This window comes from Meriones unguiculatus, chromosome 9 (assembly GCF_030254825.1).
Source record: "Meriones unguiculatus strain TT.TT164.6M chromosome 9, Bangor_MerUng_6.1, whole genome shotgun sequence".
NCBI lineage: Eukaryota > Metazoa > Chordata > Mammalia > Rodentia > Muridae > Meriones > Meriones unguiculatus.
The window spans coordinates 10,741,858-10,765,241 of record NC_083357.1 but is presented as its reverse complement, the minus strand read 5'-3'; the positions used below and the strand labels follow the sequence as shown (position 1 = coordinate 10,765,241).

The 23,384-nt window shown below is 48.4% G+C and overlaps 1 protein-coding gene across 2 annotated transcripts in view; it reads left to right on the top strand.

The window, feature by feature from the left end:
- The window catches only part of Wdfy4 (WDFY family member 4), a 228,805-nt gene extending 206,638 nt beyond the window's left edge, over positions 1-22,167 (top strand). Inside the window, exons 52-62 of one of the 2 annotated variants that reach the window (XM_021643461.2) lie at positions 6,024-6,177; positions 8,277-8,368; positions 8,817-9,029; positions 9,556-9,706; positions 10,944-11,107; positions 11,807-11,965; positions 14,901-15,080; positions 15,943-16,125; positions 17,406-17,490; positions 20,760-20,871; positions 21,729-22,167. In XM_021643461.2, the coding sequence (XP_021499136.2) occupies positions 6,024-6,177; positions 8,277-8,368; positions 8,817-9,029; positions 9,556-9,706; positions 10,944-11,107; positions 11,807-11,965; positions 14,901-15,080; positions 15,943-16,125; positions 17,406-17,490; positions 20,760-20,871; positions 21,729-21,795 (1,560 nt within the window). In that variant the 3' untranslated portion in view covers positions 21,796-22,167. Of the gene's footprint in view, positions 1-6,023; positions 6,178-8,276; positions 8,369-8,816; positions 9,030-9,555; positions 9,707-10,922; positions 11,108-11,806; positions 11,966-14,900; positions 15,081-15,942; positions 16,126-17,405; positions 17,491-20,759; positions 20,872-21,728 lie in introns of both variants that reach the window. The other variant, XM_021643458.2, reaches the window with a different exon arrangement.
- Positions 22,168-23,384: the final 1,217 nt, after the last annotated feature.

The window sequence follows — 23,384 nt, the reverse complement described above, 5'->3', positions numbered from 1 at the left end:
TCATTAGTGTAAGCTTATTTTAGCCTGTTTGTTCCACTAATAACTAGTTCAAGCTGGTTTGGGATGGTCTAACCCAGGGAGAGATTTTTTATGCATTTAGGGGGCACCTGTATTGTTAGTGTGACCGCACTGGGAATCTCAAATGTGGCTTAAGTTTGTCTTTGGCTGACTGGCCATTCAAGTTGGAATCATCTGTGATCTCTGTGTAACTCCTCTGCCCCGTACCAATCTGTCTTACCTTCTGACTTCTCCAGTTGATCATCACTGGCCTAAAGAACCAGCCATCTTCTGCCTTTTCCTAGAACAAAATAATAACTACAACCATTTTAGTTCTTAAGGGAGTCCTGGGTCCCACCAGATCTCCTAAGGAATGTTCTGGCATCTTTGTCTGAATTCATCTGCCTCCTAAGGGCAGGCCTGTTTCTTTGCCTGCCCTCCTCCACGGTGACAACAATTGCCTCTCCTTGTTGTCTCGTCCACCTGAGGGTCTGACTTCTAAGCTAGATGTGGATGGGTTGGGGGGTGGGAGGCTGGAGAGGTTCCAGGATACCTGCAGTGAGGCCTTGAGCATTTTCAGGAGACTGCAGCCAGTGTCTTCTGAGTGTTAGCATGCTCCCCATTCTGAGCCCAGCAGTCCCTGCCGTTCACCCTCCAAGGTGAGTTCAGTTAGAGTGAGGACGTGTGTGCTTCTGGCTGGGGCCTTAGGGCCCCCGTGTCCTCGGTTCCGCTATCTGATGTTGAGTAGACTATTTCATTTCTCTGGGATTTGCTTTTCGTATTCAGGAGATAAAGATGGGGGTGAGATGCACAGAGGTCGGTGGTATGAAGTACTGGAGTGACATGCCAGTGTGTGTCTGTGGATCTACCTCAGAGCACCGTTGCTGCCTCACACTGTGTGCTTGTGTGGCACAACTGGTGTGGCCTGCTGAGCTGCTAACAGGCTGGCATGGAGCCCTCTGGGCACTAAGGCTGGCCGAGCATGTGCCGGGCCCAGTGGTGTGGACAGCACCAGGATTTTCACGCACTCTCAGGACCTCAGTGTGCTGTGCCCTGGCTTTGTGTAAGGGGCTTTTTACACGCCCATGGTTAAATGCAACTACATTTAGGCTGTTTTAAGAACTGATGCTCCCTTAATATTGATGTGTTTATCTTCCTGTCCAAACTTGTCAATAAAAGGATAGATTTTTATAGTCTATCAAATACGGAATAATTGCTCATTCACAGGATTCGTTCCAGGACCCCTCTCCAAAACTGAAATCAGAGGATGCTCAGGCGACTTATATAAACTGCCACCGTATTTGCATAGAACCTATACATCCCCGCCATACTTTAAACGATCTCTAGATTACTTGTAATTTCCACTCCAGTGTAAATGTTTTGTAAACAGCTGTAATACTGTATGGCTCAGTAAACTGTGAGAAGACTTAAAGGTATTACAAACTTGAGACAAATATCTATTAAAATATTTCCAGTCTATGGTTGCATGTTTGAATGTGGATCCCTCAGATATGGAGTAGGAATACCAACTGTACATGTGTGTGTTAACTGTGGTCTGGGCAGGTAGAATACATGCAAAATGTGACCAGGCTTGTGTCAGTTGTATGCTTTGTTGTTCCTATACCTTTTTCTGGGAGGAGTGAACTACTGTATTCAGGGCAATGATAAGCCAAGCATTCTATAGTTCTCATGAGCTCTGCCTATAGGGATCTGGGAGCCTCCTGAAAGCTGAGTCACTGTGAGGCCACACCCCTGCTGTGGGACAGCCTTGGCTGTGTTTCTGTCCTAGCAAAAAGCAGCATCTATTCACAGGCCTGAGATGGGATCCAGCCTGGGTGGCGCCCGGCATGGCAGCCTGTTCCCAGCAAGGACGCAGTGCGGCGGCAGCTGCTGTGTTTAATAAGGAGTGGAAATAAAGCACTGTGCTAATTAAGTCCCACCCCTGCGAAGTCAGCCGTTACCAGCAGCGTGGAAGGGCTTTTCAAACTACCTGAGGCGAGCTGTCTGGGCTTGGTGCTAGGCAGATGCTAGCTGCAGGGAACTGAGAACCCTGGAGTAGGCTTAGCCTGTGCTGTTCCCTGCAAGCTTTCAGTAGGTATCAGGGTCACAGTAATAGGAGGAAGATAAAGAGCCCGAGTCAGCGGACATACCTCTGTGGACCCTACCTGATGTCATTACAGCTCACAGCTGGGCTACTGCCTCTGAGCCAAGTTCCTTGCCCTTGCTACCTAATACTGATTGGATGGTTAGGACATGGCTCGACCAGAAAACCTCCAGTCACCTCTGAAGGTGTTGCCAGGACATGGGGTCTTCTGGCCTGACAAGAATCCTTCAGGGTCTCTATGTGGTTTAATTTTGATGATGTGACTTTAGCTAGGAGTATTGGGAAGGCACCTGTGTCAGCACCTGACTGCCCCAGATAAGCTGGCCCTGACTTTTTCCTTGGTGGTTGTGTAACTGAGCTGCTGTTTCCCACCCTTTTCAGCCCCCTGACTGAGTGATGAGGATGAAAACTTGGCTGACTGGACTCCTTATCATTTGTTTGCTCACAGCAAAAAGTATGGTTGTCGGCACGCTTTAGAGGTTACTTGCTTAAGGGAAACTTCACGATGTGTGCAAAGGAGAGTGGAGGCTGCTCTGCGTCATACCAATCCCTACTGAGACCACGGCTGACTGGGGCCTGGGCTTCCCAAATGTCACCCATATAAATGTCATTATATTTTGGAATAGGATGTTGAGATGGGCTGTTAGCTGAGGCTCATGGGATGCACACCCAGTTTTCTGTTACCTGCACACCGTTTCCTCTTTAGCTGGTGCTCTGAGCTACCCTGACAGTGCCCTGACGCCTCTTACTTCCTGTCCCCATCCTAAAGACGCTTAACCTTTGCTACCTTCCTCTGTCCCTGTCCCAGGCACTGCAAGACCCTGTCCCCCAACACTCTCCCTTTTGTTTTCGATGATTTCCACTCCATTTCTCTTTATCCTTTCAGAGAACCTCTGGTTTTCTACCGTATTTCCTAAGACTAGGATCATCCCCTAGTCCCTGGAGTATACAGGATAAAAGATATAAGGCTAGGACTGGAGAGATGACTCAGCAGTCAAAAGCACAGGCTGCTCTTTTGGAGGACCTAGATTCGAGTCCCAGCACCCACAGGGTGCCTCACAACCTTTTGTAACTTCGGTTCCAGGGGGATCCATATCTGTGCCCTTTTTTGGCCTTCGTGAGTACTGCATTTATGGTGCATATACATATACAGGCAGACCAAAAAACTCATGCAGGTAATTTAATTTTTAAACATTCTAAAAAAAAAAAAAACAGAAAAAAGAAGAAGAAAAGAAAAAAGAAAGAGAGAGAGATTCAGAGCTCATGGATTTGGTACCGCTTTCTTTATGCCTAGCATGTCACCTGAGGGTCTATCTTGCTCTCTCTGCACATATCCACTTGGACATACACATTATTGATCTCACAGCCAAAATAATCACTGGAATTTCAGGAATGGAGGGGAGAAGGGACTAAAGAGATTTTTTTTCAAAAAATGTTTTCATCCTACAAGTAAGCCGTGAAATTCTCACCTGAGTCAGCACAGTGCTCTCTACCATGGCACACTGCCCGATGGGCAGGTAGTAGCTTAGGTCGGTGACACAAGCCAGCAAGTGCACGCTGCTGCGACACGCTTCTACACTATTAGGAGAAGTGCCTACAGAGCTAGGAGGCCATCAACGTGCTCATGGGACCAATTCAACTCTTTAGCTAGACTTGAGCGAACAGAACTGCATCAGTCCCTCTTGGAAGGGTTTCAGTATGAGAATATCTGGGGGCTGAGGAGATGGCTGGACAGTGTTGAGGGGGCACTGTTGTTGCAGGGGGCCTGAGTTTGACTCCTAACACCCAGGCTGGGCTGTTCACAACTGCTTGCAATTCCAATTCCAGCAGAATCTGTTACCTCTGACCTCCATTGGCATGAGCATTTGTGTGCGTAGACACACACACACATGATTAAAAAATAAACTTAAATAAGTTAATACATTAAATTAAAAATAAAGTTGATAAAAAAACTGACGTCTATGTAGTCATATGTCCTTGAACACATGTAAACCCTGAGTTTCTTTGGAGGATGTGCCTAAAATTAAATGTTTTTCCCCTGACTTCCTCTCCCTGCCCATGCTAAAGAGGGCTTTAGGAATGCCATGATTAAGGGCTTATCCAGGGACAGTGGCAAAGTACGGCATACACAAAAGGAGTGTGATCTTTAGTAAAGCGCATTATTTCTCAGGCCACGTCAGTTACAATCTACACACTTGCAAGAACCAACATTCCCCCTCTTTTAACTCAATGTCCAGAAACTGCCCTTGGCATGTCCTTGCCTCTCCAGCGCTTTGCTTGCAATTTTGATTTGTGTCTTTCACTATTGCTGGGTACTTTTTAACATTATAAATGAGCAAGTTGCCTTGGATTGTCTTCTGATTCCTACCATAGCCAAAATACATTTCCGTTTTCTCTCCATGCACATGTCTTGTGTGTGGGCCTTTTGTCTCTGAGCTCTGCAGCCTCTGTTTGGCTCCAGTGCCTCCTAGCTTTGACTGGCACACAGGAAATCATCCACCACTGAGAAGCTGTGACATCATTGGCCTTCGTGCCTTGTTTGCACTGGCCACTTGGATACACCTCATTCATGACACGCAAGCATAGCTGCAGGATGGACACAAGGACATATCTCAGAGGGGAGCTCCTGCCCATTACCATTTTTCTCCCCATCTCCACACGGCATTTTGCTGTTGTTTATCCATTTGGCAGCAGCCTTTCCTCCTGTGGTCACTCCCTAAGGCCAGACCACGCAGCTCCGTGACTCTGTGTCTTGACTTTTCCTCTGTCACTCTGCCTCCTTTGCTAGGAATCAAGTTCTGGCTAGGACTGACTGCATGTCAGCCCACACACTCACAATACAACAAAGCAACTCCACTTTTTCTTCCAGGGAATTTGGTGGGGTTCCTTTTTGTATTGCAGAAGTGAGAAAACCCATTAATTTTGAAACAAATGTATGCAAATACATTTATTAATATAGGAAATAGGAAAATCAGTTATTGCTTCCTTTATAAATAATACAGGCTTAAGTTTTAAAGATATTACTTTTGCTAAAATGCATTAGACAGCTGTGAAAAAAATAACATTTTTCTTTGTGGTAATATCTTTAACCAGATTTGTAGCACTAACAATATTTCCTATGTATATATTATTTTTATTTAATACAGGTAATCTTTTTATTACCAAATCATATTGTTTCTCAAGAGATTACCATCAGCACTTATAAAAGCTCCAAAGGAAAAATGGGACCAGGAAAAGACATCAATCTCTTACGATGTGAGGTTCAGGCTGCAGATTAAATACACAAAGCTCTTAATACATTTCAATGAGCGACTCTTTAGGTGCAGATTTATTTAGATTTCCCCCACTTCATTTCCATTTGATGCTGGACAGCGACTTCTAATCTTAACACAGAGCAAAGTGACCTGGGAGGGGCCACATCTTCAAGCTATGCATTATGGTTGAGACCTCATGGGGACCAGGGTATCTTAGTGTTCCTGTCCCAAGGCAGAAAATGACCTGTGGCTTACAATGGATCAACACCTCTAGCTCAGGAAATGAGCCACCCAGTCCTTGTCTGCTGGGTTGCCCAGGGGCGACACAGCTTAGCTCTCTACCAGGTCCACCTCACCCAGAAATTGCTGAGTTCTCTTCAGCCATCAGCCTCAACACAGTAGGCCCAGTTTGTACCAGTTCCAGAGATTTCCTTAGGACCTGGCAGGGGCAAAGCATGCCCTTTGCAGTTGCACCCATGAGTCGGCCCCAGCCTGGCATTCACTGCTTTGATAGCCTTGGGAAAATCAGTGCACCTTGAGCGTCAGTTTTCTGGTCTGCAGCATGGAAGTGCCAGCTCATTCCTGACTTCAGAACGCGTTCCTCCGAGACTGAATGGCTAGAGGGCGACACACAAGTGTGGCTGAACATGTCGCTCTTTCTCGCACAGGGTGGAAGCTTTGATGTGGCTGATAGAATGTTCCACAGTGTAAAGAGCACGTGGGAGTCTGCCTCCAAAGAAAACATGAGTGATGTCAGGGAGCTGACGCCCGAATTCTTCTACCTGCCCGAATTTTTAACCAACTGTAATGCGGTAGAATTTGGTGAGTAGAGACCTTGGGAAGACCTGATGAGCCTGGGGCCAGAGAGCTTGGGATTTCTCCTGTCGGCCTCCAGGGAAACACTGATTTCATCAGTCTTTTTTGCTGTAAAACTCATGTGGCCTTTCATAAATACAGTTCAGAGGAGGTGGAAATCCCTGTTGGGAGACAGAACATTGTTGCAAAAGTGGCTTCCGAGGAAGGAAGCTGGGTCCAGGCTCCCAGGAGAGCACCAAATACTACCTTGGGCAAGCGCCTTTTCCCTGGGATGCCACGGTTCCATGTGTAGTTAGATGGCACCCTGCTACCTAGAACTCTTTCTGACCATGTAGGGTTGCCTACCTTGGGGGTCCTAACCTTGTGACCCACCAGCCCCATTTCTGGAGTGTTTGACTGCTGGTGGCACATCCTCCCCTACCTCGCAGCCCAGGATGAATCAGGCCTCCTTTCTGCTTCAGAGAAGAGAAGGCACAGAGGTTTACAGGGGCCTGGTGGGAACCTCTGGAGACTGTGCCTGTACCAGCCTCTCCTGGAAATGGCTGTGAGGGTAAAGTGGAGCAACGTGCTGAGGGGATGTGTGGGGAAACACAGAGCTGGAGCCAGGTGTAGGCTAGCTCTCTAGCCAGGTCAGGAGATGCTGTGGGTGCTGTGGAAAGCACCTGGAGGCTGATAACAACATCCTTCAGGCCCATCCTTCCTTGCCCTCCCCCCTTTCCTTCAAGCCAGGCCATGTGAGAGCGTTTCCCGCAAAGCCTAACATGGCTGCCAGCCCTGGGCGTGAGGCCACAGTGCTGTGAAGCGCTTGAAGTCTCTCCAATCCTGGTTCAGCCTGATCAGGGTCCTTGGTGAACTTGGCAGTATTCAGGTTCTCCGATGCCTTGTGACAGGCACTGGGCAGAACTGGATAGACACAGAGGACAATTCCCAGAGGGCATTGTGAGGCTCAGGATGGGAGGTAAGTCAGGGGTGGGGGGAGTAGATGCTGAGAGGACAAGTATGACAAGGCTGAGGTGGAATACCATGCAGAGCTTACCTCTGCCTAGGAATTACAGCTGTGCTCTCCAAGGGAGATGTGACAGGCTTAGATGAAGTAATGGCAGGATCAGAGACAATCAGGTATCACTGAAGACAAGTGACCAGGTGGCACCTACTGTGTGTAGGCAGCTAGGGTAGATGTGGCTTGTCCCAAAGACAGGTTCTACGTGAGGAAGCAGTGTGTAGATTTAAGCTGAAAACAAATAAAGAAGTGGAACACTGCCAGGTACTGCGAGGTCCTGTGAAGAAAACAGTCAGGACCATAGTTTGGGAGTGAATTGGAGAGAACTGTTAGTCTCCTCCCCCAGGAATTGCTGGAGCTGAGCCGAGTGATGAGAAAAAGAGGCACAGCACAGCCAGAAAGCTTGAGACTAGAGGGAGATGTTATTTTATGTGTTCCATAAGTGCTCTAGAGAGTTCAAGCAAGGCCATAGCAGCACTGCTGAGCGCTGGTCGTGACTGGTATCATTTTGTCCATGTTGTATGCTTGCTCTTCTCACCTCATGCCAGCCCTGCATGGCTGTGTCAGCATCTTCACTCTTACAAGTGGAGAAACTGAGTCCCATAGAGGTCATGTAGCTTGTTCAATGTTGGCAGCTGGTGGTCAGGGGAGACTTGGGCTGGGATCCAAGCTCCTCCTCATGCTGTCTGTGGACTATCCATCTAAAACCCCAATATAATAGGTTAAAGACTTAGATGATATGCGCCTAGCATAGACCTGGGTGATGATGTGCTTGGATTATCATCAGCGCCTTCTGTTGTTTCAGTCCCCAGGGGAAAGCATTGTTAGCAATGGGGAAGATTGACCAATAGTGATAATAGTAAGACCATGACTTGGAGATCTACCACTGGAGTTGCCTGGGAAGCCAGGAGGCCCTCCTGAAGGATGCCAACTGTGGGGCCCAGCTCAGGAGGGCTGGGGCTCTAAGATAGAAGAGGCAGGAAGTGTTGTGGTTGGTAGGGCCCAGCTCACATTCTAACCTGCAAGGAGCTGGCAGGTTTTGATGTTCTTTGCTTTGGAAGCCAGCATGGCCTCCCTTATGCCTATTGTTTCCCTTAACACTCAGGTTGCATGCAGGATGGAACAACTATGGGGGACGTGCAGCTCCCTCCCTGGGCTGATGGGGACCCGAGGAAATTCATCAGCTTGCACAGACAGGTGAGACACCCCAGTCAACCCTGATGTGTACCTACATACCCCCCCGTGTCCACCAACTTTTCTGTCTCACTGGTGGAGACCACCTTGAGGCTTTGCTATCTGGAGAAGGCAGAGAACGGACAGGGCCAGGGATGCTTGTGTTCCCAGATGTTTGAAGAACACCAGTTTGCTCTACGACTGTACTAGGCTGCCATGAAGTGGGCCTGCTGTTTCTCTGGTGGCATGTCATTGTCCTCAGCAGCTCGCTGGCAGGGCCACTCCACAGACCTGCAGTTGTCCTCTGGCCTCTATATGTATGTATGTTTGTATATGTATGTGTAAATATATGTGTATGTATGTATACCTATGAGCACATCACACCCCCTCACACACACAGTGGCTTGACTTTGGAGAGCTGATGTTTTTAAACATGACTTAGTATTTCACATCCTTTGGGCTTTGATTTCAGGCGCTGGAAAGCGACTTCGTCAGTAGCAGCCTCCACCACTGGATAGACCTCATTTTTGGGTATAAGCAGCAGGGACCAGCTGCTGTCGAGGCAGTGAACACTTTCCACCCCTACTTCTATGGCGACAGGCTAAACCTCAGCAGCATTAGTGACCCCCTGATCAAGAGCACCATTCTCGGGTTCATCAGCAACTTTGGACAGGTGCCTAAGCAGGTAGGTATGGCATTCATCTTGCTTTATCAGGAGTGTGGGGAGCATACGCTTGGAAAGAGAACAAAGGTGTTCTATCCCGTTAGGAGTGAAGGTGGTGGTGGGAAGGGACCTACCCATTTACCTCCTGAAGAGGGAAAGTGGCACATTAACCTGGGACAAGTGCGATGCTTTCTGTGGCATGTATGATGCTCTGGCATTATTTTTATTTACTCTTGTTATTCCTAATAAGTTGAGACATCAAGTACCTGAAAGTGCTCTCCTAAGGACCTCCTTAACAGAGGCAGCTTTTGCCCGGGCAGCTTGAGAGAGAGGAGAGTTGGCAACCAGAGAGCTTGTTTCATGACTTGGAGCCCCAGGCCCTCCATCTGTAACATCTGAGGACCCTGTAGAACCTTAAGTTCTGTTGGAGGAAGGCCAGCCCTGATAGCGCCCAGAGTAAGGTTACAGCTGTGCTGCACATGATGACAGCGCATCCCTAAGGCGTCTGCCTCCTAATGACCCGTGTGGTGTCTTGATATATCTCCAGATCTTCACTAAACCTCACCCATCCAGGAACAACACAGGAAAACCACCAGCGCCTGGAAAGGATACCTCCACCCCCACAGGCCTTCCAGGCCACTCACTGTCCTGCCTCCACAGTCTACCAGCACTGAGACCCTCTCAAGTCACAGTCAAAGGTGAGCGCCTGGGCTTGCATTGTCTCAGGTATTTTTCTTTAGGGACTGGGTTCCTCTAGGACAGTGGGTTCTCAAACTTCTTAATGTTGAGACCCTTAAATACAGTTCCTCATGCTGTGGTAACCCACAACCACAAAATTATTTTGTGGCTGCTTCATAACTGTAATTTTGCTACAGTTATGACTTGTACTATAAATATCTGATACACAGGACAGATGACAGGTGACCCCTGTGAAAGGGTTGCTTGATCACCTCCACTCTGAGAAGTGGTGACCCTCATGTTGAGAACTGCTGCTCTAGGAATTGAAGGGTTCAGGCTAGGGAAGAAGTGGTTTTGCAATAGCTATGTCTCCAAACTCAATGGGCACTGGAGGGTGCTCTGGAGGTGTCTAGGACTTAGAAGACCCACAGTCCTGTTTGTTTGTCTGTCTGTCTGTCTCTCTCACACACATCCTTCTCTCTTGCATATATATACAAGGACACATTCTATATACCCTCCCTACAAATACAGACGACAGCCTCTGCACCTCTCTTGCTCTCAAGCACCCAGATGCATGTTTGCATAGAGATGATAGCTGAGAACACGTGCCTTGGTGTGGGCGCCTGTGAATCCCAGCCCTACCACTTCATAGCTGTGTGAATTGTAGAGCTCTGGAAGAGGGTGGCTTTCTCATAACAGCTTGCACAGGGAGAGAGGGGCATTGGCCAGTAGGATGGAGGGAAGGTCCCATGAACACAGTCTTCAGCAAGGAAGAGGTAGACTTCCCTGGGAGATCAGGCTCGGGATATCAGCTGCTCATCAGCAAGCTGAATTGAGTTAGATTCTAGTGGGGGCTGGGAATGGCTTCCTGAGTTGAGCTGGTGAAACCATGGCAGGAGCTAGACCACGCGCCTGGGGTTTCTCCAAGGTAGTGCAGGAAGGGTAGGTGGACAGGGTCACCAAGCTTTATGGCTTTGGATCATCCGTTCCAACAGACTGTCTGGGCTTCTTCTGGTTGTATAAGAGCCACTGAAACCTGTGGGTCCCAGTTAGAGGAGGAGCTGGAAAAGGTGTGCTTAGGCTACTCCTAAGTGAGATGCAGCAGAGCCTCAGTGAGTGGCTCCAGGCTGGGCCATGTGCTTGGTGAAACTCCTCATTCTCAGCGTCTTCTCAGTGGGTCCAGTGAAAGCAGGTGCTTGTCCTCACTGCATACACCACAATACTCACTGGGAGCAGATATGTACCTTTTCTCTCTAGGGTCAGAGTCCCCAAAAGGGGCCATCGGCCACATTGTCCCTACTGAGAAGACTATCCTGGCGGTGGAGAAGAACAAGATGCTGCTGCCTCCTCTCTGGAACAGGACTTTCAGCTGGGGCTTTGACGACTTCAGTTGCTGCTTGGGGAACTATGGCTCTGACAAGGTGAGGGCTCGTGGTGGTGGGCAAGAGCAGCAGGGTTTAGAGGGCTTGGCCCTCTCCTCCATGGACTTCAGACCTGCAGAGCACGCTGTCACCTTGGCAGCCAACTCTGGTCACAGGGCTACACGAGGCTCCAGATGTGCATGCATTCTGGGTAGGAGTTCCTGGGATCCCCTGACCCCAGGTACTCATAAGAGAATGGCTCAGGCTGAACAGCTTGCAAGAAGCTTGCAAGAAGAAAATTTCTCTCTCTCTCTCTCTCTCTCTCTCTCTCTCTCTCTCTCTCTCTGCTGGATGTTCCCACATACCTTTCCAGTTGTCTCTGCCTTTTTCACAGACACCACCATCACTCAAACCCCTCTCGTACCCTCGTGCCCTGTTGTATAACCCCATGTTTCTAGGCCTTCTCTTTATAACCTTGCTCCACCAGCTGCTGGAGCCAACCAGCAAAACTAAGCTCCCAATTTCTCTTTCCCACCCTAACACTGTCTCAGGCTGAGCTGCACCCCACCCCCTCTCACCACACTCCAAGGGTTTTTACTGGCTGGGGACGGGTCTGGGATGGATACCTGAGCCTGGCTGTAGAGCCTAGAACATGGCCCCCATTCCCTGGGCACCCCAGGCTCACCTATGTACTCCCTGTTTCTCTGACCTGGCTTTCTCTGTATCTGCCGTGTCGGCTTCTTTTTCCATCTCTCACAGATCTTGATGACGTTTGAGAACCTGGCTGCCTGGGGCCCGTGTCTGTGTGCTGTATGCCCATCCCCTACAATAATCATCACATCCGGGGCCAGTACAGTGGTGTGTGTGTGGGACCTCAGCCTGGTCAAAGGCCGCCCGAGAGGCTTGCAACTCCGAAAGGTATGTGCCTCTCACAGGTGTCGTGTCTCCGGTAGCCACAGTGCCGAAGCACACCCAGACTTACTGCTAGAGAAAAGTCTTGTCTGTCTCAGAGCATGGGACAGAGGAGCAGACGGCAGTCCACGGCTCTGTCGTTTGGGAATGGTTTCAATCCCTGGGTAGACCTGCTGAGCAGACAGAATGGCGCCTCCATGGAGGCCCCACCACCATGCCGGGCGTGGTTCTGGGTATCTGCAGCTGCTTCCATATACCTCAGGGCTGGAGCCATCAGTCTCCTGGGCCAGGCGGTGCTGCAGGGCGTTTGCTCCCGATGGCTGTCTACATCGCTTTCACAAGCACCACCTCACTTCACCTTCTAACAGCCCAGGAAAGGAGAACCATTACCACCCCCACAGCCTTGGTTAAAATCAAAAAGGTTACAAAGAGACTAAGTGGCTCCTCCAAATTCATAGCTCCAGAAAATGGAACTTTTCAGAACGAAGCTGATACCACAGAGGTCCATAGCAGCCTGGGACCAGAGACTCCAGCTGCCCCTCAGAAAGGGTCTGTCCTTGACCTGTATTCCTAAAGGTCATCATGAAATAGGTTCAAAACAGTTCACAGTGTGTTTATTTTTAAAGATGTGAAACATTAAACACAATTTAAAATTCACTTTAAAATAATAAATTCTCTGCTTTCGTTATAAAAAAATTATTTCTGCATACTACCCACCCCTATATGCATATTTATACCTTTCTGAGTTTTATACAGACATTTTTGTTCCATTTCAGCCAGCTTATCAAATTGTTTTCATTTTTCTACAGCCTCTATAATTTGCATTTCAATTGTTCCAGATGATTCCATTTCCATAAAATTACATTTCAATTGTTATGTCAGTGTTCCATGGTTTAATAAACCATTTCTTCTAAAACTAGACAATTAGGTTATTTCCAACTTTTAACCACTTTCAACAGTGCCACAGAAAACATGTTATATATACGTATGCTATTTGCTTCTGACTAATTGTTTCCTTACGATGTGTTTTGAGGAGAATTACTGAGCAATGACACAAAGTTTTCTGAAATTATGAAATTCTATAGTTCTCCAATGCCATCAGCAATTAATTGAGACTCACCACAGCAGGCAATCAGGGAGAATTATTTTGAGAGGTTTTATTTTATTGTGTTGTATTTATATTTTGCCAGATATGAGATGATATAACAAAATTAATTGACATGCATTCTACAAAGAAAAGAAAGGAAAGAAGGAAGGAAGGAAGAAAAAGAAAGAAAGAAAAAAGATCCCGTTGGGTGCTCATTTAGAATTGCTCGGCTCTGCCTTGATTTTCCTGCCTTTCCAGATGATAGGGCACTAGGTGCCTCCTGACATTGCAGTTTCTGGGCCAATGGGCTACAGCAAACCATGCCTATATTGGCAGCACCATGGCCCTCTCTGTACAACTTGATTCCATAATGCAGCCTGTATTGCCATTCAGGCTCAAAGCCATTCTCTCTGAGGCCCCTGACATAGGGTTTAGCTGTGTCCTTTGGAGCTGTTATGTCAGTGGTCAGAACCTAATCATCATATTCAGGTCATTCTGGAAGATCGATGAATTCTTATCAGCCTCTCTCTCTTTCTGCTTATTTTTATGCTTTTGAGACTACTCAAATCTTCTTTAATGGGTTGTGTCTAGGTATTTACTACCACCATCTGGATGGTGTCACATTAGGATCCATTGAGGACGAACGGAAACTTGTGGCAAAATTTTTAATAGCTGTAGACAGGCAAAATGACAACTTTGAAAATGGTGCTCAGTTTCATTGACCCAAGTAAGAAGTTTGTCTCAGCAAGGACCGAAGCTCTATCCATGGTTGAGCCAGGCCAGTCCCTTTCAGGGTGCCCACCTCTGCACCCCTCTCATTGATCACAGGGAATGGCAGGCATATTCAGACAAAGGACCACCTTAGGCTTTCTGGGCACCCTCTGGGATGCTCAGGATGAAATCTTCACCATAGCCAGGAGCACTGAACCCTTTAAGATGTCGAAAGAACTGCCTTCACACCCACCCATGATTCAAGGTTGAAGGCCAAGAACAAGTGCCCAAGACACCAAGGTCATGCGCTCATATCCACAGGTCTCAAACAGTCATGTTTTATGTGCAAGAGATAACTCAGGAGGTAAAGGTGCTCGTTGCCAAGCCTGTCACCTGAATCTAATCGAGATCTCTCATCAGACCCGGTGGCTCATGCTGATAATGCTAGCATTGTAATCCCAGTTTGGGCAGGGGGCTCATGAGTTCAAGGATGGCCTAGGCTATATTGTCAAAAGCCCTTTCTCAGTACAAAACAACAAAAGGTTTTCCATCATGACCCACTTGCAGTCTTTCTTCCCAGTCTGGTGCAAGAGCTGCTTGGTTTCTGAGTCTCCCTCCCGTAGTGTAATACACTTCCAGCTTCAGTGTGCAGGAGACTTCTTGGGTGGGGTGGTGGTGAAAATGCAGATTCCAAGGCGCCAGATCCAGAGCTTCTGATTTAGCAGACTAGCCGCATATCCACTAAGGCCCCCAGATCTGCTGAGGCTGCTGGCCTGGACATGTACTTGGCCGTTTGAAAGCTTTGCATACTAACAGTGCTAAGGGGCGGCTTCAGATCTGAGAATAACAGAAGGAGAGGACAAAGAATAAGGACACTCTGGGCCCCTGGCTGGAGTACTACAGAGGGACTAACTATTCTCTCCAGACAGACCTCAGAATCTAGAGGTGGGTGCCTCAAGAGGCAGCACATAATTGCCCCCTGTTACCACACACATACACACACACACACACATACTTGTCTGTAAAATCACTGATGCACTCTGATCTCTGGTCCCTCATCTGGTGCCCGGAAACAAAGGCCGCCTGCCAGCAGCCATACTGGGAGTGCCCCTTACTACCCCCGGTTATGTCTCTTGTTCCTAGGCCCTGTATGGACACACCCAGGCTGTCACATGTCTGGCAGCCTCGGTCACCTTCAGCCTCCTGATGAGTGGCTCCCAAGATCGCACCTGTATCCTGTGGGACCTGGACAACCTCTCTCGTGTGGCCTGCTTGCCTGTGCACCGGGAAGGCATCTCAGCTGTTGCCATCAGTGATGTCTCGGTGAGACCGGCTTCATTTTCCCATCTCTGGGCCCACTTACTGTGTCTCTGAGCCTGCACAGCAGTATGTTGAACAGTGCTGCAAAAGAGAATTCAGGGGCAGACATATGTTGCTCACTCCCAAATGTGGCCTGAGGACCTATGTGTGCTTACCATCCCCTGCCAAAAGAAAGCAGGGCACGAGGAGGCCTTTGCTCTGGTATTTGCACAGCAAGGGTGGGACATTCTGAAAGGACATTGCAGAGTTCTATGAGCCACTTGCTGTCACTGGCACCTCTTATGCTGTCATCCTCCTGATGGAATCCAAATGTCTTCATGGAAGCAGTGTTGTGGGCAGCCAGTTGAAGTTTCCTTACCCAGAGACAGGGAAAGTCTTTAAACTGTGTCTTCTCTGGAAGCCAAGATATCATTAAAGATCAGGATCATGGAGAAGCCCAAAGCCTGGGCCAGTGTCTTAAAGCACAGACTTATCTTGGCTAAGCATTTCAGAAGTTTCAGTCTCTGCTCAAGTGACTCCATTGCCAGGGACCCGAGTCAAGGCAGAAAACACAAAGAAGGGGCATGATGGGGCAGAGCTGCTTAGGTCTCCAGGAAAAGAGAGTACTCATAGAGGGCAGAGCCAAGATACACCCTTAAAAGGTGTGCCCCCATTGACCTGTTTCTTCCAACCTGGACAAACCTAGTTTCCACCAAGTCTCAACAATACCATCAAACTATGAATGTACAGGTAGGGTGATGAGATTAGAAGCCCTGTAGAAGATATGAAATTGGGGTGCTTGGTGAGCAGACTGGGTGACGGAGCATGTGCCAGGTAAGCCACTGGTGAGTGTTGCATGGAATCACGCTGGCCCTCACTGTTGCAGGGAACCATTGTCTCCTGCGCCGGGGCCCATCTGTCGCTGTGGAATGTCAATGGACAACCTCTGGCCAGCATTACCACAGCTTGGGGCCCAGAAGGAACCATAACATGCTGCTGCATCCTAGAGGGGCCGGTGTGGGATGCAAGCCACGTCATTGTCACAGGCAGTAAGGATGGCATGGTTCGGGTAAGTGTGTTTGGGGGCAGAATGAGTGCACAGCATGATAACAGTGTTATCTTATTTCTTCAGTTCCTCCATGTGCCAAGTACTGTATGTGGAATTTGAAAATATCCCGTGCCAGATACCCTCGAGCAAATCAGGGGAAAGGTGGTGTTTTTTAATGAAAACAAGAAAATGAGAGAGGAGGCATGTTACATACACATATAAACAGAGAAGCCCTGCCTCAAAAAACCAAATATAATAATAATAATAATAATAATAATATAAAAATAAAAGAATGGGGTGGCATTAATTAACTCAGTGATGATATCATAGATGAACTGTGGGGTTTAAGGCTTAGGAGGAATTAGAGAGATGGCTTAATGGCTTAAATACTTGTTGCTCGGGCTTGAAGACCTGAATTCAGATCTCTAGCAGTAAAATCTGGTTATTTTTCTTAAGTGGTTTGTGTGTGAAATCCAGGCATTAGGAGGCGGTAACAGGAGCTTGCTAATGAGCCAGTCTAGATGAAATAGTAACTGCTTCAGTGAGAGATCCTGTAACCAAACGTAGGATGGAGAATGAAAATTAGACGCTTGAATTTGACCTCTGACCTCCACATGCTTGCGCATGGGTGCCTCCACCCACGAATGCACACTCACATGCATGCAGCATGCACGCGCAAACACACACACGAAGAATTGATAAAGGGTTATATAAGCGGGAAGGAGGAGATCCACCTAGGAGACTCAGGGAACGAGGGGTGCAGTGGCAGTGGCTCACTCCTTTAATCCCAGCACTCAGGGAAACAGAAGCAGGTAGATCTCTGTGAGCTCAAGGCCAGCCTGGTCTACAAAGTGAGTCCAGGACAGCCAAGGCTACAAAGGGAAACCCTGTCTTGAAAGACAAAACAAAATAAAAGTCTCAGGGAAGAGAATGAAGCCTTCTAAATTGCAATTGTTTTTTTTTAATTTAATTTTATTTTATTAATTACACTTTATTCACTTTGTACCCCCCCCATAAGCCCCTTCCTCCTCCCTTCCCGGTTCCACCCTCCTCCTTCTTCATGGCATGCCTGTCCCCAAGTCCACTGATAGGGGACTTTTTGTTATAGCCTGAAACACCACTAGGGGAGCTGAAACCTAAACACCCTTTTCCTTATGATAACAGCAGAAATGAATGCTCAGGGCCTCTCCACATCCACCAGCGTCCCCCCCCCCAAGGTGTGAGCAAATAGGCATGGACCACCCTGACCCTGAAGACAGGGTAATTCAAATAGGCCATGACATGTTCTCTTTTCTGGACAGATTTGGAAGACAGAGGACGTGAAGATGTCTGTTCCCAGGCAGGCGGTCACAGAGGAGCCCTCCACTGAGCCCCTAAGCCCCAGAGGTACCTGCCTGAGGAGCTTGATTCACGCAGCCCCCTGTCCTCCTCTCTCCCTACCTCGGCACCAGGGCTGCAGCTCCACCCAGACATCAGAGCTCAGAGAAGAGCCTGAAGCTCTGTCAGGATGGGAACTGTATTTGTTACTTTTGCATTCTGTGGCCCCATACCGGGCAGGAAGCACCGCTCAGGGGCAGGAAGGCTGACTGTGGCTCCTGGTTCCAGACCCTTCAGCATGGAGTCGGGAGTGACTCCATCCGTGACAGCGGAAGTGTGACATGGCAGGTGTTCCCATGCATCAGAGCAGGGAGCAGAGGACTAGACCAGGACCAGAGTTGTGTGACACTGGCAGATGCACTCCTCATGACATGTTTCTGTCAAACAGTCCCCACCCCTTCCAGGCTCCATAGCCTTTAAAACAATGCCACAGGCTGGAGTCAGGGCATTATAAATAAGCCAACTCCAGACCATGACAGGGACCATCACAATATAGTTTGTGTCCTGCAAGTATCGGGTACCCTAGGAAGCAGTTCTGTAGAGTCCTTCACTGGGCTCTGTAGTGTTCATTAGACAAGTAGAATTCAGTGGGTGTCAGGGACCCAGGGCTTTAGGAGGTATAGATGCCTTCATGTTCTCCTTTGGTGCTCTCCGATGGTCCTCCCACAACCCAGGACCTGAATACAGCTGGCTAATTACCTGGGCAGCCAGCAGAAGAGAGGGGATGCTCCCCCAGGGAGGAGGAGGGAGATCTAGAATTCCTCAGATATTATCCCTCATTATGCCACTCAGTGAGGGGCTTACTCTAAAGGTACTCCCCCACCCTGAGACTCATCCCAACCCACTGAAAAAGCTCAGAGTGCCTGGGCTGGACTGTCACATACATTCCCAGGTGATAGGCACAAACCCAATAAGACCACCGTACCATGGCAAAGCCCTCTTCTCCTGTGGCCGGTGAGAGCAAAGTGCAAAATCCTCCTGCCATCTCCACAACCAGGCTGTCACAGGGCTAAGATGTCTGAGAGCAGGAGACACTTGGCCGAAACCCTTCTCGTGCATCCCTCCATTCTCACTGCAATCCGGAACAGGAAAGTTTACTAAGGTGCCCATCTTAGAGATGAGGAAACCAAGGCACAGAGACTCAGTAACTCAGCTAACCAAAGCTTGCCACCATGTTTGCTCCTGCCACGGCAGCAGCTACAGTGATCCTGCAAGTACAATCACATGACCACTCTCCCCAGCCTCTCTGCTACAAACATGGTGCTACAAACAAAAAAGCAACCCCAGAGGGATGCTTTGGGCATGTAGTGGCCATTAACAATTAGCTTACCTCTTTTGCATGTTTTGTCTGCTGAGGCTCTACTGTGTCCTGCATTCAGTTTATACGGAGAATCCCTGCCTTCAGCACTTCCAGGAATTTATCAATAATCTGGGTTGAGTCGGAGCCTAAGCACCACAAGCCAAGAACAGTGTTCAGCCCGGTGTCCTGGTGCCTCGGAGTGCTTGGAGGCCACGAGGAGTCAGTCCATCTCAGTGTGAAGGAGTTCAGGACTGTGCACTGCAGAGTTCCACAGAGAGCAGCAGCCACACCCTCACTCCCACCCCCGGTTCTGTCCCCTGGGAGGATCCAGCTCAGGGACCCTTTTCCCTTGGCTAACACATACACAACACTAAGTGTCATGATGGTCTCAGGATCAACTTCATATCCAAAGGGATGAACTCAGCCCCTGACTTACAGATCCCAGTGCAGGGCAATGGACCCCCAGCTTCTGTTTGACACCAGCAGTAGTGGCCACGTGGTCTGTAGACCCAACTCCACCCCCACAGCTAGTGTGGCCCTGTTTCTTTTCTGCTTCATGAGAATACTTCTGTGAGAAATAACAGACAAGAATCCACTCCACGGAATTCATTCCTCAGACTCCCCAAAAATTCTTCTCTTGGAACACAGCGTTGATGACATTAGGGAAATTACAAGATGCTTTCTGACTGACAGGGAGTCCCAGGATCCACACCCGTCTCCTGCTGTCTGTCCTGACCTGAGGTTACTACGGCCCTGCAGAACTGACAGTCAGGAGCAGGGTTACCATTAGGATGAAATGAAAAGGTAGTACATAAATAGTTAAAAAAAAAATGGGATCGAGCCTCTCTTAAAGTCAATGAATCTGAGAGCAGGTTTGTGAACATAAGCCACCGGAGGGCTCTAAGAAGAAGCATGATGCCCTAGTCGTGCTGCTCAAAGCTGTTTTGTTGGAAAGGGATCAGAATTAGGCATGACACATGAATATTTGCATATGTGTCCTATTGGTGGGTGTGTTATTACACCCGCTCCCATGTCTTAAGGGGCAAGGAAGGAGGTCTGTAAACATACTGAGGATATGCATTGCAGGCGGTTGTAATCTAATTTCTGCCTGGAACTCATTTATTCATCATTTGTGGTGAGAACTGGCCCACTGGCGCATGGCTTGCTTCAGAAAGCAGCCCCTAGGTTCGGACCCAGGAAAAGCGTGATGTTTGGAGCTGTGCTAGGATTTCCAAGTGCCTGTCTGCATCTGTGAGCCACACTGTTCTCTCCTCATATCCTCAAGAGTTCCCTGGTGCACTGGAGCTTCTGCACCCGTAGGTGGCCACCTCAACGCCATTGGGGTGTACAAGAGCACTCAGGTTCCCAGACAACGAAGCAGTTGTCTCGCAGGGACACGGCCACTTTCTGTCTCTCCATCTCACCCTTCACATTGAAGGAATTACTGTCTGTCTCCAAACGCAGTCATTAGAATGAGTGAGGTAACAATCATTGAGTTATATTTTTTTGAGAAAATTCTCTCAGCATTTAATTATTGGTTGGGCGTGAGAGGATTTAGCTAAGTTGATAATGCAGACTTTATGTAATTTATTTTTACTAGGCAATTACAGCCTGCATTACACCCTGGCAGCAAGGTATTGTGGGGCATCTTATTAAGCATAAAGCCAGTAAACACTGATGAACAATTTTGCTGAACTAGGCATGCAATTTAGAAAGCAATAATACACAAATCCAATTTGGTACACAATGGATACCGCGGCACGTCAGCACATGTAACTATCACAGCCTGCAAATTAAATTGGGACGGCCCTTTTTGCAACAGCACAGGCCAAGATTAAATATATTTTCCCCCTCAATTTAACAAGTTGCTGACCACAAATATAAATGTTTGTATCTGTGTGGTCCTATGTATGGGAGCACCCAGGCTGGTGCTGAAGCCACTGGGTGCTCTCACTTTTCGCTCTCATGCTTTCCGCAGGTCACAAGTGGGCCAAGAACCTTGCCTTGAGCCGAGAGCTGGACGTCAGTGTTGCTTTGAGTGGCAAGCCCAGCAAGGCGAGCCCTGCCGTGACAGCTTTGGCTGTAACGAGGTAAGAGCAGCCCGCTTCCTCCAGGACTCCAGCAGAGGGCACTACAGCCGATTTAGCTAAGTCCCAGCGTTTCCAGCTGCGTTCAGATGATCAGACCCAGGAAAGTTGCAATGCTAAGGGGACCCAGGCAGACCTAGTCTTGTTCTTAATCCCCATAAGCTCTTGCTCTCTATCTCATGAATATTCATAGATTCATGAAGAAACGAAAATGGGAGGGTCCCGCCAGTGATAGTAATGTGCTGATGATGACATCATTCATGAACAGAAAACGCTCTTTGAAGTCATTTAGTCAATGCAAAGTAGTCTCAAAGATGACACTGGGTTCTTATTATTATAGTTGTCATGGTGGCCCAGTTAAGCCTTCTAGGGAGCTGCAGTTGCAAGAGCAGCTGACTTTTTACTCTTCTTACCCCTCTCACTGGCCTACAGTAGCCCTCTGAAGACCCTGGTGTAGGAAGTGCACAGTGTTCTGGATGCCAGGCTGGCCTATGTGGGATGGCATGGGGGTGGGGCGGGAGGCAACCTGAGCTCTTTCCTGGAGCACATGCCAATTGCTGGGCCTGGGCTGTGGCTGCAGCCCTCCTGGAGAGATGCTCTCCCAGAGCATCGGGAGAGATGGAGGAGGGCCTCAGCCAACTCCTCAGCACCCAGTGATTCAGGACCTGCAGTAGTCACCGTGAAAACCCCCCTCCCCACCCTCAGGTCCACACAGAGTTCATCTCTTGCACTCCCTCCTTCCCTCCGCTTCATAGGGGACAGGACATGGACAGTTGCACTGATTTCCCGAATGCTGGCAGGGATATTTGGGTTTCCTGCCAGAGCCTCCAATGCTCTTATCTTTTCTTTTTCTTCTCAAGGAACCAGACCAAGCTCTTGGTTGGCGACGAGAAGGGGAGAATCTTCTGCTGGTCAGCTGAAGCGTAGGAGGAAGCAAGTGCTAGAGGTACCGGCATCAAAGCTGAGTGCCCTGGGGTGGACAGCAACAGGCCACAGGCATTAAAGGATGCATAGCCAGAGCAGGCTTTTGGGGGCTCCCTTCCCCACAGTTCTCAAGGAGTCCCTGCTAATTTGCTGTGTGTACCCCAAACATCTCTGTGCTTCACAAGACTTCTGTATAAAGGATCCTGGGAGACACTGCTGCTGGAAACTGACCGGCTGATGACAAGCCACCCAAAAAAAAATGTACACGTGACTCATCTTACCAAAGCTCATTGCACTGGAAAAGCAAAGGGGTTGGGTATTGGCTCATGAAAACCACTCTGTTATCTTTATTTTATTAAAATATCGTTTTCCAAATGGAAGGCTGCTTGACCGTCACCTTGCCCAGTTTCATCTGAATTCTTACAAGTCAGCAAGGCCACACAGAGTGGGCGGTATTGCTGAGCAGCCTGCTCGCCTACTTGACGGTCAACCTAGCACAGACACAGGAGAATCAGGTAGGGCCATACACCAGGCCTGGGGTTTCTCACATCCCAAATTTACAATAAAAGCAGGTGGTGGTTCCCAGCCAGGTCCTGCCTTGGTCCACTTGTCCCACTGTTCATTGCTACCTGGAGATCAAATGTCCCCATCCGTCATGTTGATTTTTAGGTGTTTCTCATCTTGAGTTTCATTCATAGAATGAAACTCAGGTAGCTGCAGATTATGTAACCCCTCAGCTCCAGTCCCCTGAAATTTACCCTCTAGTGTCCAAGTAGGGATGTGATGCTTCCTCGTGTTTCTCCAAGCCTGACAAGGCTCTGGAGGCTCTGTCCTCATTCTGCTCAACCCAGGCCTAGGGGTGGTAGGAAAATGAGCTTGGTGTCTGATGCCCCTGGATCACTTCACTCTAAAGGACTAGTGAGTTGACTTAAAGATAAATACGAAGGAAGGAGAAACAGTATGTGGTCAAGTCAAAAGGGCATAAGAAAAAGATCATAGTTAGAGCATCCTGATTTGTCTGAGAACTTCTAGGCTTAGCGAAGAAGCTGAGGGAGGAGCCAGTTCTTGGGTCCAGGACACCCCTCCCTGCAAGGGAAGGGCTCTTGTCTGACCTTTGGGGTCAAGGATCATGCCACCTCCCACATCATCTGCATTTACTATTAGCAGACAGTCCATTTGCAACCTCTTGTCCGGCTCGGACTGCGCTGGAGGGCTATAAATATGATAGCAGAGAGCACTGCTCCCCAGGAAGGCCAAGAAGCATGCCATAAATATCAGGGCTGGACCGGCTGTCATTTTTCAAAACACAATCTATAGCATTTATTCAGGGCGGAAAGGCCTGCTTGTCAAAAGTCTGCCTTCAGTTCACTCATTCCATAAGAGGTTTTTTTTTTTTTTTTTTTTTTTTTCTTTTTCCTTTCATTTGCCCAATATCAAATGGTCCTGGGCTTTACAGCCTCTTGCTGAGTCTACACTCCAAGAGGAAAATGAGGAGACAAGTTTGGGTCTTCATGCTAGAATCTAAGAGCTGAGCTCTGAATGCAAACAAATGGGAATTGAGGTGAATGAGAGAAGAAAAGATATCTGATACC